The sequence below is a fragment of the Vigna unguiculata genome, chromosome 10 (genome assembly GCF_037176805.1).
Source record: "Vigna unguiculata cultivar grain cowpea cultivar isolate G323 ecotype 2 chromosome 10, ASM3717680v1, whole genome shotgun sequence".
NCBI classification, from domain to species: domain Eukaryota; kingdom Viridiplantae; phylum Streptophyta; class Magnoliopsida; order Fabales; family Fabaceae; genus Vigna; species Vigna unguiculata.
In genome coordinates this window covers 50,396,484-50,412,178 of record NC_140801.1, presented here as the reverse complement: position 1 = coordinate 50,412,178, position 15,695 = coordinate 50,396,484, and the positions used below count along the sequence as shown (strand labels likewise).

Sequence of the window (15,695 nt, the reverse complement as noted above, 5' to 3'; positions counted from 1 at the left end):
ATTCGCGGTAAATTGCCCGAAGCAACTTCAGATTGGGGACATGTTTGATATAAAGTAGAAGCAGAACAAAACCTTAAAGTAGTTTCTCAACAGGTTTTGTGATGTAAGCATGAGACTCGTAAAACCTAGTGAGGAAATGCTGGTAAGAGTATTCGTAAAAGGGTTTCGAGTGAACCTTTTCGATGAGTATTTGTTAAGGTCACCCTCCACTATGTTGACAAAAATTAGGGGGTGGGTTACAATCCATATAGAGACCGAAGAAGTAATGCAGCGAAAACAAGCAGAAGAGAGGCGACCTCTGGCAGAGCATAAAAGTAGGGAACAACGATGTCAAGTGATGGAAGTGTTTTCCCCTCGGAAACGAACCGAGCATAAGTATTCTCCTTATGCCACCCAATAGACATTGGAGAAGAAGATCAATGGATCCACCTGTCCCCGATTTAACGAAGTGAAAGCTCGGATGCTAAAAGATGAAGAAATGGCTAAGCATCTACGCTTCTCTATAGACACCAATAGACACCTTAGAAAAGAAGCTTCAGTGTGGTGCAAATTTCCCAAAACATATGGGCATGATACGAAGAGTTGCTTTTCGTTGATAGGGAAACTAACTAATCTAACCCGTAAAAGGTCTGTTGCGAAAATATATAATATATAACGACTGGAGAACACGATGTAAGGAAGGTGTGTTAGTCTTCATCAACAAAAATTGTTGGTGACCCCCACAAAACCCCCATCTTGGGAGACTTCAACACAATAACGGGAGGTTTCACAGGTGGGGGAACAACAAAGTCTGACAGGAAACGTTGTGTGCATAGCATTATGACAGTCGCAATCGTAACACCAGTTATTGCAACATCGAGTTTGGCATTCACCGAGGAGAACTTTAGAGACGTAGTCTCACATGAAGACGACCCGATGGTTCTGTCGACCCGATGCCCAGTAAGCGATGCAACATCTGTAGTAGAGTAATTGTTAGCTCGATCATGAAACAAATGCTTAAATCTTGCGTCCCATAAACTCTTTCTCGGACTAGGAGGAGCAAGCTGACCTATCCCAAATACCTCAACCAAAGGAGGTCGGTCGTTCGAGTTTGAGGCCTCTGAAGTTGCTTGATCACCTTTATTATTAGCTACCCTTTCATCTTAGGGTTGCTTTGGGTAGTCTTAGGGTCACTTTCCAGGATCACAAGCTCAGGATTTGCGAGCTCACTCCAGCCTTCACAACTGCTTGCTGCTTGATCCGGTGAAGTAACTGCTTTTAAGAAAGGGCCATCTTATTATTTGCCATCACGAAGCACAAAAGTTAGCTCAACACAAGAGAACAAAACACCAAAAAACTATCAAAGTTAGTAAGGAAATATATACCGATATACAACTTTAAGTCTATTTCCCGAAGCTCGAGCTCCAAGATCTTATGAATGTCAAAAAATAACCTTTTATGTTGTCGAGCACTCTATAATGTAAGATACCTTGACCGGTACAAGAGGAATCCTTCTAGTAAAGTTGGATTGTGGGGAGGTGCAAGGATTTTCACAAAAACTTGAAGCCCTTATAAGAAGATTGGTACATAATGAATAAACCACGACCACTAACACTACTCAAAGATGCACATAGTTGCCTAGATGAGCTACTCTTCAACTCAAAAGGAACATGTTAGGGGTAGGTTGGATCCCAAGACCGTAACATAATATGTAGAAAGCTCGGACAAAGGCCCAACTATTGGGGTGCAGTTGAGCAGGGGCTATGTTGAGGAGGGTCAATAACCCCTCTCGAAGTCTTTGAAAGGCAATCAAAATTTGAGCCTGTAAAAAATAGTGACATAAAATAAAAGTAAACTTTTGTAGAGGAGGAATGTCCCATCTTGACACACAGGCTCGTCTATCTCGCAAGTACCCACAAGTACATCTTCCTCACTATTTTTACATATGGCTTGCCTACTCCTAAAGGCCTTCATCTTCTTATCAGTGCATATGCTAGTCGTCTCTCTTTTCAGGTTCAAAGGGGCTCAAGGGTAGAAAGGATCATATGAAGTCATCTAGGCACGTTAGACTGAGAAAGTTTCAGGAACTTGGTATCTTAAGTCGAAATCCTATACAACAGTTCTAAGTTCAAGACCCAGATAAATATGAATAACACATAGCAGAAACATCCGCCTTTATTTCATACACAATGCAAGCACAACAAGAGTCATATACCAACACCACCTTACCCGCAGACAAAATTAAGCCCTAACCTTAGTAACCAAGCCCAAAAGCCAACATCAAACTATTGATTCGAATGAAAGAAATTTCTCAGAATCATGCTACAAATGAAATCAAGCTAACATTTTTATTGATTATTCATTCAATAAAGCATTCCCAACAATCACGAATGTAGAAAGGAAGAAGAAGAAAAGGGGCAAAGCCAGAAAAAGCTAGAATATACGTGAAATGAAATGCATAAGTGTGCTAAAGGGTAGTCGAATCGATCACAGTTAACTTATTCATCAAAAAGGAAAGAAAGAAGAAAGGAAAATAACTGAAAAAGGGACACGAATGACGAATGACGAATGAAAGCAATTGAGGAGACAGCATAGGGGCACTCACTAGAAGCAGGAAGGTGAAATGTGCCACTTAGAAGGGTAGATGAACGGTTACCATGATTTAATTATGGCCGTAAGATGGAGAAAACCAACTCACTCTAATAGTTGACGCGTGGAGGGAGTAGGTGATGGTAATCATGACCCACGTTCAGACCTTTGAAATCAATCACCTTAGATGTTTGGCACGTGGCAAAGACCCGACCTTAATCCTAAGGAGTTTTAAGGAGTAAAGAGGGCATGGCAACTGGGGAACAACCCTTAATCACGACAATGTGACAAAGGGTTAGAGGGTTGTGTGTTATCCCTAACCCGAAACTTGGAACCCGAGCAGGCTTTGGTTGAGGTCGGAATCTGACCTATTACAGACACGATCCATATATTTTATTACAACTCGAAATACGACATCGTGAGTTGTGGCAAGTCTCATTCTTCATTGGCAGGCCCACTTAGGCCCGCGTTAGAATATACTAATGAAGCCCATGAAAAAATGTATTCGTTGGATGTATCCAACACGTTCCTAAATAAAAGGAACTTGATGCCCAGGTTGGAGCAGAGTCAGTTGCTAATATCTTGGTACGTCAATAGGTCTACCCAAAAATCAAGGATACCAAGGCAAAGTAGAGGCCTTATATAAAGGGGAATAGTCACAATGGAAAGGACATCGGAAAGAGGGAGAAAAATCAGAACTTGAGTTCGAGTAAACATTTTTTTTCTGACTTTACAAGTACATCCGACTTGACGAACAAAGAAGGAAGTTTGTTTCTGGTTTTGTCTCCCTATGATACAAGACTAGAACAGTAATATTTTATGTATAAAAAATAATTTATACATAAATTTGTCAAAAAATATAGTTAAAAAAATATTTTTTTATTTATTTTGTTCCCTTGTTTTGCACATGTGATTGTGAATTTCGCTATGAATGTGGATTGTCTTGAATCGATGATGATAAACACTATTCATGCATGTGGTTTTGCTCATGAATCGTAAAAACGTTGTTAAAGTGCTATTCGAGGTATTGGATGGAATTGGTGCATGTTATTTGATTAGTTATTCATATAACTTCTATATATATATATATATATATATATATATATATATATATATATATAAATTATTTGTTTATTTATTTTTTTACATTTATGATAAATTTAAAATATAATTAAATATTATTAATAATGATGATAAATAAATTTTTATAATTTACTTTAAATTCATATTAGTTATATTAATGAAAATAAATGTCATTTTTAACAAAATATAATGAAAATTATTATTATTATAATTATAAAATTACATATAAATAATATTTACAATTTTATTGTAGATAATTTTGTTTTCTTTTATAGATAATTTTTTTATTATAGATATTTTAATTTAAAAATTTGTCAATTAAAATATAAAAAAAAACAGATTGAAAAAATGTTAGAAATTAGATTATCAAAATGTTCATTATGTTAAAAGTAATATAAAATGATATAGAATTATTTTTATAAATTTTATTGAATGATTGAAATTATAAAAAAATGAATAATACAATATATTTGGTATGAAAATAAATTTAACATTTACATATTGAAATATTGAATGTTTACGCAAAAAATAATTTATTTACATGAAGATTTTATTTTATTTTTGTTAGTAACAAGAATAATTTACTATTTTTCTCTATATCACCTTCTAATCTCATCATATAAGACAGGATGACATTTGGTAAGAATCTACTAATTCTCTCTCGTCATCCCGTCTATCACCCAAAAAGGAACACATGAAACACCTTCCTATTCCTCGCTTCCTAGTCCTATTGTATAATAAATTTCTACAAAGTAACAAACATGATGCATGTAATCATATTTTTACCTGAAAAAAAGGGATTTAGCATGAGTTTATAATTATTATTATTATATAGGAAAACTTAGATGATATCGCCAAAACAAAATAACATTATGCTTAAATGTATTAGTTTTGTGGATAAAATGAATCAAATGCTAATTAAGGTTTAAGACACTCTAGTATGTTATAACTAAGTCCAATCAAAAGCGGTTCACTTCTTCTTTCATTAATTATTCTACTTATTATCATTATCGATATAGACATTTTTTTTTTATTTTGAATGTTAAAGTATCTTTATCCCAACAATTGACCTAGATGATTTTGACGCAGTTATAGGAGATGAACAAAGATAATTTCGACATAATAGATAAACAAAGACAATTTTAACATTGAAAATAACCCAGATGACGTTTTAGCTCTATACCAAAACAACTATTATTATTGTAACAGTTATAATAATAATTGTAATTATTATTATTATTTTAACAATTATGCAATAATAAGATATTGAAATTGAACGTAAGATATTATTGTTTTTCATATAAGATACTATCAATCTACTGTTAATTTGAACTCTTAATAAAAAAAGTAAGATGAAAGACTAATGATTACTTTTGGAATACACGTAGAGTAAATAACAACCAAATGCCTATTTCCATTCCTATCCAATTCCTTTGGTTACCATCTTTGAATACTTTTAATAAAAAAGAGGTTTTTCAAACTTTCTATTTGAATTGAAAAAAAGGCAAGGGAGGATTGTTATTTATCTCTCTACATAAGAGCACTTTTGGTTTTGCTTTTGTGTTTAGAGATTTTAAGAAGGAAAAAGCAAAAGACAAGAGGGAACCAACCTAATCATACACACGACAAACACCTTAAAAAGAATTCTCATGATGTTGGGCCACGGTTGCCGAACCAATTTCTTTTCACTTCAAACTTTTTTTTTTCCAGCTAAGAAGCTTTGTTGGAACGTCTAAATTACCTTTTCAAATTTTCAATTCAACCTTCATCATTTCAATGCAGAGATTGTCTTCCGACATTGCATCACCAATTTCAGTTTCCATCTATCTTCCAATTTGAATTTCAACCTTTTATTTTCATGTCTTCTATGCAAAGTTTTAGTATTTTTATAATTTTGATTTAAATCTAATGTAAATCTTGAAGTTTGACAGAATATAGATTTTCATGTTAGATACTGCAAATCTAAAATCTAACCTGGTAGATCCTGCCATGGATTTATTTATCCCACGGTTGCAATTGCAGTCACGTGACAAAATACAGCAGAAGAAAATAAAAGATAAAACAAACAAAAATATTTATTTGTCCTATTGTGATGAACATAACATCAAATTAGTTGTATCAAAAACAAAAAAACATTTGGTATGACATCTATCAGCTTCAACCAGCTAAGTCTCCAGCATTATAAAAAACACTGCAGTCTCTAACCACATGGGTTTATGATATTTGACAGAACAAGATGTTAAAAAATTTCAAAGCATCACTAAAAAAGGAAAGATCTTTGCAATATACTTATCCTCTTCTGAACACAGCATTTTCTACAAACACTCTTAATTATACAACAAGGAGTTTAATTTGAGAATATCCTTCATTTTGGTGCCTTCACACTCTTTCACCAGTTCTTAACACCTTCACAAACACATACTCTAATACTCTATAAAGCATATCCGAGATGGATAAAATGGATAAAATCCCAAGTTTTTTTCTACACCCAGAAGCTTGAAACACTAATCCAGAGGTTGCTGCATTGTGACAACCAAGGGGCTTGTCACAGAATGTTTTCCATCAGACCAAACTATGGAACCACTCTTCATACTAGAACTCCCAGGTGTAAGCTTAACAGCCCTAGTTTGTACCCTAACAAGAAAGTTCAACTTCTGACCAATCTTCCTGAAACTCAGGGTGTCTGGTTTCACTGTCACCACCATCCCAGGTATTGGCTTGATGGTGACCTTGTACACTGAATTAGGGTCACCAACATTTGTTACACTTCTGATAAAATGTGTAGACATTCTCTTCTTTCCATATTGCTGAAACACTGCAGAGAATGAAGGGTAGTTCAGATTCCCAGCATGTCCTGCTCTTTTAGCCCCTCTGCAATCTGCACTCTTTCTTGTGATCACATGGATGCTGTTGCTGGTGTAATTTGAATTGCACAAGAAATTCACATAATCAGAGGGTGAGATATCATAAACCAACCCAGGGTTCATGGCCTTAACGGGATGAACATGGCCAGAACCATAATCAAACACCGAGGAAACATTCCCGGTTGATTCATCCAACATAGGATCACCTTTGTTGTCCACAGTATATGCAGTGGTCATCAATGCTGATCTAATGGCTGCAGGACTCCAATCAGGGTGTGCTGCTTTCAACAGCGCCGCCAAACCAGAAACATGAGGACAAGCCATGGAAGTCCCAGAGAGTATGTTGAACTCTGTCCTACGCCCATCGGAGGGTACCCCAGAAGGTCCTACATGATCAGGCCACGCTGCAAGAATGTTCAACCCTGGGGCTATAACATCAGGCTTCAGAATCTCCGGGGACACTGGGTTAGGCCCTCTTGCAGAAAACGATGCCACCACTGGTGCTGGCTTCACACCGAGCCTTGTTCCCTTGAACACAATTGTGGCAGTTGCCGGTGACCGCGAATTCTCAATGTACCTCCGGATTATCTCGCCGGCTGTGGCGCCAACCGCCGTGGCAGGCAACACGTGGCAATCAGCCACCAACCCTTCACCGTCAAACACGCCGTTGGCTAAAATCATCCCAACCCCTCCATTTTTTCTCACTTCTTCACCTTTAGCAGCCCTTCCGTTAATACCTCTATCACACACAACAATTTTTCCTTTCACAGTCTCGGGATCCAAGGAACCTTCCAAACAAAGTGAAGATGAATAACCATTACCTCCACCACCGCCGCCGCCGCCAAACTGTCCACTACCCCCATACGCAATCGGGTACATCCGACCCGGAGTTAAACCAGGTCCACCATAAATACTTATCCCGGGCACTATTTTTCCATTTCCAAGCTTAACACTCGCCGGGAAATCTCTGTCTAAAGTTCCAGCGCCTACGGTGGTAACCCACGGCGCTATATTTGTCACTGTGAGGCCACCGGGACCGTTATTGCCAGCTGAGGAGGAGACAAAAACGCCAGCTGAGATGGCGCCGAAGGCGCCAATCGCAATCTCGTCGAGGTGGTACGGCACCACCACTCCTCCGACGCTGAGCGACACCACGTCGACGCCGTCGGCTACGGCGGCGTCGAACGCGGCGAGGATGTCGGAGCCGAAGCACCCGCCGAGCCAGCAGACTTTATACACCGCCAACCGCGCTTTCGGCGCCATGCCGGCGGCGACTCCTTTCGCGTAACCCAACGTTGAGGCCGACGACACGTACCTTCCAGCGGCGATGGACGCCGTGTGCGTGCCGTGGCCGTCGGAGTCTCTTGCCGAGCGGAACTCCACGGTCTCGTTCAACTTCCCGCTGGTGGCCTCGTACCCGCCGGAGAAGTACCTGGCTCCGATGATTTTCCGGTTGCATGAGGTCGCCGGAAAGCTCTTCCCGGCCACGCACTCGCCCTTCCACTTGGCAGGAACGGGCCCCAGGTCGCGACCGCTGAAACTCTGGCGCTCCGGCCAGATTCCGGTATCGAATACGCCTATGACGAGATCCGAGCCGAAATCAGTCTCGTGCAGCAACCCGGCGCGATCGGCGGTGTTGAGACCGAGGAACTGAGGGGAGCGCGTGGTGTGAAGCTGTCGAACCTGTTCGGGTATGAGAGTGATGACATGGCTGAGCGCTTGCAGCTTCTGTGCCTCGGAAGTTGAGAGCTTGACGGAGAAGCCGTGAAAAACGGTGTCGTAGGTGTGGATAACGGAAGCGGTGCTGGAAATGGAAGACAGTGATGAGTCGTACCAGTGTCTGTGGGTTGGGAAAATGGAAGGCTTCGTTTGATGATGAACTTGGACGATGAAAGTTTTCTTCTTTTCTTGGTCGGAAGAAAAAACAAGTTGTGTGAGTGTTCCTACGAGAAGTAGGAAAACGAGGAAGGTGGAAAATGCGGCCATGGAAGTGGTATGTGAGGTGAAGTGAAGTGAAGATGGAAAATTTAAAGGGAAAAAAGTGTGTAGATGAGAGAGTGCATGTGTTGTGTGGTGGAAGAAGAAGAAGGAAGGGTTAATGAATAAGAAGTATTATAATTATTTGTATTGTAGTGTAGTGTAGGGTATAGCAGTAGCATGGTACTCTTGGTGAGTGTAGTAGAACAATGGTGGGAGTTTTGTGCCATGTGGACTTCAAATTCAAATTGAAATTGAAACTTTTGTAGGTATCTTCATCAACAACTGTTGTTGTTACAGTTTCAATGTTTTCTCTTATTTCACACAGAAAGTAGAAAACAGCTGTTCAGATTACGTTCACCCATACTTCTTAGGTAAACTTTTTTTAATAAAACAACTCCTGTCAGTAACTAACTGGAAAACAAAACAATAGTGTTTTTCGCACACTTTAACCATGTTCTTTATTTGTAACATTCAAATTTTAAATCTCGTTTTATTTAGATAAACCAGTCATTATATAGAAAAAAAAAAAAAAAGTTGATAGTCGTGCATAACAATTGCTTCATCTTCTACTTAATGTCTTGGTCCAACCAGCTTGGGCAATTAATGCCCCAATAAACAAGTGTGGCCCAGAAATTGGGTCCATCAAGTACGTTAAGCTACCCTAGCAGAGGACTAAACTAAGACCCACCCTCCCCAGAGGGTCCATCAGGTACCCTCTACTACACCATTACACCAAGGTAAAATTTATGTTTAAAATCATCTCTCACCTAAAACACAAGGTCCACCTTTGCATGCATGCCCTTTTCTACCCAGTCTGTTCTATATTTTTCTTCCATAATCACTTCCTTTTCTGATAGAAACAAACAGTGTGAGGTTCATTAATTTTGAATTTTATTGCTTTAAAAAATATTTTAACTGAGTTTCACTATTTTTTTCGAAAAATATTGTTTGACTCTTAAATTTTGACAACTTCATCTGTCATCCTCTAAGTGATTTCTTATTTTTTCATTTTTTCATTCTTAATATTTCAAAATCACTTAAAAGATGACACTACGTGTTATAAAATGAAAATTGTCAAAATTTAATAATCAAAATATCATTTTATTTTTTCAGTAAAAGTTACCACTCAGTAAGTTAATGCATATTTTATGCTAATAACGTGGGTAAAGAAAAATAAAGAGTAAGTTTTTAGTCCTCATTTCTAATCTTTGTTACTTGACGTTAAAACTTACAGAAGATGAGATTGATATATATAAATTTTTTTAGAAAAATCTTTTTTCTTTTATAGGTTTTACGGATAAATAGAGAATGGTGAATGAAAAGATTTAAATGATGAGAAATTATGTAATGTATAGATAGTGTTGTTGTGTTTGGGACAGACACAATTTGGTTAATTAGTTAGTGATATGATGATAGTACATTAATCGGTTTAGAAGGTGATGATAACTGACAGATACGACAGTTTGGAAAGGAATACATGTTGTTGTTGAAATCTTGTGACCTTTTGTTGCAGGCCCATCCATGCGCAATATCTGGATGCAAAATGAAAACGTGGGAAAAAAATACAAAAAAATGTTTTTTCATTTTCAAATCAATTGAGGTGAGAGAAAGAAAAGTGCATGATTACATTATTTTATACGTAGATCTTCTAATATATTTGTAAGATACATTAGTTTGAATATTTTAAATTATATTAATTTTTTGGATTAAATATATTTTTATCTCTCAACTTTCGATAAATCTTAAAGTTAGTCTATTTTAAAAAATTTGACTAATTTAACGTATTTTAAGATTATATTTAAGTTATTTATATTGATTGACATATTTTTATTTTAATATTAAATTAAATACTATTATGAAACATGTTTGAAATGTCAAATAAATTTAACAAAATTTAATTAAAAATATTAAATATTTGTATTTCAAAAAATAAAAGATTAAATTAATCCAAAAATTCAAAATAAATTAATTCTTTAAAAAATAAAAAATATATTTAACCCTAATTTTTTTAATATATTTTAAAAGTACATAGACAACAAGAAAAGTTAACAGAAATTTAAATTCCTCCTAACGGACAAAACGTTGACGAGGGATTAACCGACAGTACGATCTTGAAAACCCGTGGCTGCAGGTGTTCTTGGACCGGTTAGTAGGTTGCTAAATCAGTTTTTAAAAATTATGATTAATATTAAAATTCCATTAAGATTTATTTTTCAAAATTGGTAGCAGTTAGTAAGGGATTGAACTTACGATTTTTCTGTTTCATTCCTTCCATTTAATTACTAAGCATTTTATTACTCCTACAAAAATTAATTCTTCAGAAATTGCTATATTTTTGAACTAAATAAAGTCCAATAATTAAACTGAAGTATAATAAAAATAGACTAATTTAAAAGAAATTATCAGATGTTTTAACATTTGCCATCAAACGTTTTCGATCATTGTCGATTTTTATATAACCCATTGAAGTTGTTTAATTTATAAAGAAAATGATAAAATAGGTTTCAAAAATAGTAAATAAATTTTCCATATCAGGTGGGTCCCAAAAGAAAAAAAAAAAAAAAAAGAGTTGAAGCTTGGCATGCATTTTAGTCTATGGATCTAATAGGGCCTCTCAGCAAATGTCATAATGGACGTCTAGGAAGTGAAAGCGGAAGAGTGGAACTTTCGTTATCTCTTAAAATTTGAAAAACATTACAAACTTATCACATTAATAAATGGATTATAACTTAAGAAATTAAGGTAAAATTTAGCTTTATTTTATAAAAACGAAATTTTACCTCCACTTATATATTATAATTTAATCTTATTTTTAGTTTATATATAAAATTTTTAGGATTAAATATGTTTTTGTCATCAAGTTTTAGCGAAATTTGTAATTAGTTCCTCATCAAAACTTTTGACCAATTTAGTTATTTATCTTTCAAAATGCGTGAATTTAGTCCTTTTAACCAAATTTTGTTAAGTTTATATGACATTTTAAGCGTATTTCATGATAGTATTTAAATTATTTACACGGTTTGACACATTTTTGGTTCAATGTTAAATTAAATACTATCATGAAATGTGCTTGAAACGTCAAATAAACTTAACAAAATTTGTTTAAAAGGACTAAATTCACGCATTTTGAAAGATGAAAGACTAAATTAGTATAAAGTTTTGATGAGGGACTAATTTCAAAATTCACTAAAACTTAAAGGACAAAAACATATTTAACCTAGATTTTTAACATCACTTTGAGACAAATATCTCAAACATAAAAATAAATATAAGTAATGGTTCAATAACGATGAAATTATAAATGAAATAATATATTCAACAAATAACCAATCTTATTAATAAGAATGTTGAATTAGTCTGCTAATATCCACTTTTATTTATATATGTCAATTTGGTACTCGCTTTTAAAAAGGTGTCAATCAAATTCTAATTTTTGATAAAGTATCTTAATTAAGTCCCTTTTAGACAAAAATTGTTAACTTCGTTAACTTTATTCATGACTTTTACCACAAATTTGTAATATAAATATAAATACTTAATTTTGTAAACCATTTTAAATATTAATAATATTAACGGTGTTAATAATTTTTTTCCTGAAATAGATCTAATTAAGACATATTTTTAAAAATTGAGACTCAATTAGCACATTTTTTAACTGTGGATAACAAACTGACACGTCCGAATCCGATTAATTAAATCTAATAAAAACTCTCACATGACTTTAAAAAATAACTTTAAATCTTGTTAAACTTTACAAAAACCTGTCTGTAAAATAAAATTTACATCCACCTACTATAATGTAAATTTGACATTATGTCTTAGCTACCAACACATTATGCATATCATCTGCTCCTTAATAGTAACTCTCGTTCTTTTATGCTCTTTATTTTTGACAATCATGGTTTCTAAGCATGGTTGCGTTTCTAAAACAAGTGCGCAAAAAACTTTTTCTAGAAAGAAACGATTTAACATAATGATCTTGTTGATTGAATCGGGGGTGACGGTGACACCTTGTTAGAATAGAAAAGTGTTGGTTTTTCTTTGGTGTCTAATCTTTGTTGATCCAAAATAAAGTGATCATGTGGTGGGGACCTAAAATTAAACAACTTTCTTTTTCTTTTTCTTTTTCATCTCCCTTTCAATTTCAAACACTTGGACAAAGGAACATCCAAATTCAACTCTCTTTGTCTAAACAGTGAAAGGAGAATCTGGATTTTATATTACCCTATTTGCAGTAAAAATGGTTAATCAAGGGGAAAATGCCAAAATATGTTATCATGTGAAAGGGGAAATTTTATTTTATATCACTCTTTGAGGAATGGAATATTAATTAGTTGGGACAAGTAAAAGCCAAAATATATCACCGTGTAGGAAAAAGTGCAAGAGAGGAAGATAAAGTTTTTAAATTTAAGAGAAAAGTGGGAAAAGAGGTAAAAAGCAATCACCGATAGAGGAATCATAAAGAGAAAGATGGTAAAAATACAATCTTATTGGCTGTTAAATCAGATATGGATGGGGTTGCAAATATTGTAGTGCATGTAATTATTAGGAATCTTGTAATTATTAAGTATAAGTAGAAGGGTGAAGTTTAATTTGGACCGTTTCGGTAAGTTTGTTTTTAAAATAAATAAGGCTAAAACCTTCAAATCTTGGTTTAGGAAAATTTTATCGATAGAAATAAATTTTTTTGATAAAATTATTTCGATAATTTATAATTTCTATTACTATAATTTTTTTTAAAATTCGTTTGATCGACAAATTTCTTATTAATTTTGATGGGGTTAAATATGTTTTTTTGTCTCTTAACTTTTAGTAAATTTTGAAACTAGTTCATTTTAAAATTTTGGACCAATTTAGTCTTTCATCTTTTAAAATATATGAATTTAGTCCTTTTAATCAAATTTTGTTAAGTTTATTTGACATTTTAAGCATATTTCATAATAGTATTTAACTTAACATTAAAACAAAAATATGTCAAATAGTATAAATAATTCAAATACAATTTTGAAATGCATATGAAACATCAAATCAACCAACCAAAATTTGATTAAAAGAACTAAATCTACTTATTTTAAAAAATAAAGAATTAAATTAGTCTAAAATATTAAAATTGACTAATTCTAAAATTTACTGAAATTAGCGACCGAATTTTACTACTGTATTAATAAATTGCATTGGTATAATTATGATAGTAGCAACAGGCTGTGTAATTGAAGAAGGTTCTCAGTCTGTTATTCTTTATGTTGTTTAATGGTAGCGTCAATTATTAGGTTGTAATCTTTTACTAAGTTGTGCCAATCAGCCACACGTTTTAACAATCATGATGGCAAAGTAATCGGTGAGTTGTTTCTTAAATGAGTCAGACAAATATTGATATCTAAACCAACCTTTCGCATCATTCAAAGTCTACATTACAGTAATATATTAGTTAGGTCTGAGTGCCATGCTCGCATATTCAATCACTTTTATGACTGTCTCCCAAAAATAATTAATACTCCACTTAACAGAGGACATATAAGTGTTAAAAATATTAATTATTATTTTAAGACTAACACATCGTAAACAGGACGGATATGATATGGATAATGACTTTTTCGTATCTTACTTATTGAATAAATATTTATCTTGTATTTGTATTTATATTTTTTGGATATTCGTTATGTGGGTATTCACATTATTTTTTAATATTAATGAGTATTCGTAGGTATTTAAAAAAATAAAAATAAAAATTTAAAAAGATATTTTAATCATAAATTCAAATAAAATATAATACATAATATTCATAAATTTTAAACAAATTTCAAATAATTCAGTTAAATAGTGTTGAATGATAGTTTAAAAAAATAATTTTTTTTAAACTAATTGATAAAAATAAACTTATTCAAAATCAATACGTTAATATTTTAATCATTTTTTTTTTTTATTTAAATTAGAGTACAGCGGGTACGGATATTTACGGGAGTGAATATTATGATACCCATATTTGCGTTGTTAATATGCAGATACTAAAAATAGCTGTTACCCGTGAGTATTCATTTTTTATCCGTTGCAAGTTTTATCTACGAATACTCGCGGATACAGATTTTTTTGACATAAAAGAATACTTGTTAATTGCTTAATATTTGTGTAATAAAAACTCTTAAAATAAATTGCTTTTTCTTTTGTTTGATTTGTTGTTTCTTCAATTTTTTTATCAAATTAAAAGCCATTTGATTTCTTACGACATGGACGACACGACAAGGTAACGATGACAGAGGACATGTGCTCCTTAATTTGATTTCCTCTCATTTTTTTTTTTTTTTGAAAATGGACGATAATTACTTCAAGAATTTATAAATAAGGATTTTTATGTGAAAAGTAAAAATATAATTTTGTCTTCACCATTTTTTGAAAATAGTAAATGCTTTCAAAATTTCAAGATACCAAATAAAATTTATTTATTGCCTCTTAGATATGAAATAAATGAACTAGATAATAATTGTTTTCTGTCTCTAAATTTAATTATAATTTTCGTTGAAACAAGACAGAAGTGAGAGACTAGGCCCATTACATGGAATTCGAAGTGTTGTTTTGAGAGGGAGATTGTAAATAGTAAATTGAGCTAGATAAATGGATTATGCAAGCAATAAAATTAGACTCTTTGTAAAAATTTAGAAACTTTTCATTTTTAATGAGTAAATTTATTCAGTATTCTTTTTATGTCATTATTTTTTAGCAACAAATTTCAGTATTACCTATTATTAAAATCCAAAGTTTTTTACTAAAAATGTTCATAATTTAGTCATAAGAAACTATTATTATGGTGATAGGTTCAATGTGGGGAGGTCACCAGTTAGATTTAATACCAACAAATTATTAAGGTTGAAGGTCGAAGAATTCTAAAAATTTATTATACCTGTTTTATTCTTAGTTATTTTAAAAATTAATTATTTTATAAATAATTTATTTTTAATCATTTTTCTACAAATTTCTTTTGTCTTAAATCATTATTTAAAATTTCTTTTTATATATTTTTTTAATTTTATATTTAACAATTATTTTAAAAATTATAAATTTTTTATTGATCTTAAATTTCTTGAAAATTAAAAAATGTAAATATACAGTCACAGTAGAATCTGTGTGTTCGCTAGTTATTATTAAGATAATTGAATAATTAAATATTGTGATTAAAGATGACAAGTAAGTATTATAAAATATATT

At 33.0% G+C, this 15,695-nt stretch overlaps 1 protein-coding gene across 1 annotated transcript; it reads right to left on the bottom strand.

Annotated features, from left to right (window-relative positions):
• Nucleotides 1-5,912: 5,912 nt before the first annotated feature.
• On the bottom strand, nt 5,913-8,617 carry LOC114166710 (Subtilase family protein). The gene has a single exon (XM_028051487.2). The coding sequence runs from the start codon at nt 8,499-8,501 to the stop codon at nt 6,156-6,158; it is 2,346 nt and encodes a 781-aa protein (XP_027907288.1). The 5' UTR covers nt 8,502-8,617; the 3' UTR covers nt 5,913-6,155.
• Between the last annotated feature and the right edge of the window lie 7,078 nt (nt 8,618-15,695).

Bases quoted from the DNA above. Each gene is read 5' to 3' on its own strand.
- LOC114166710 (XM_028051487.2), bottom strand. From the start codon at position 8,501: ATGGCCGCATTTTCCACCTTCCTCGTTTTCCTACTTCTCGTAGGAACA.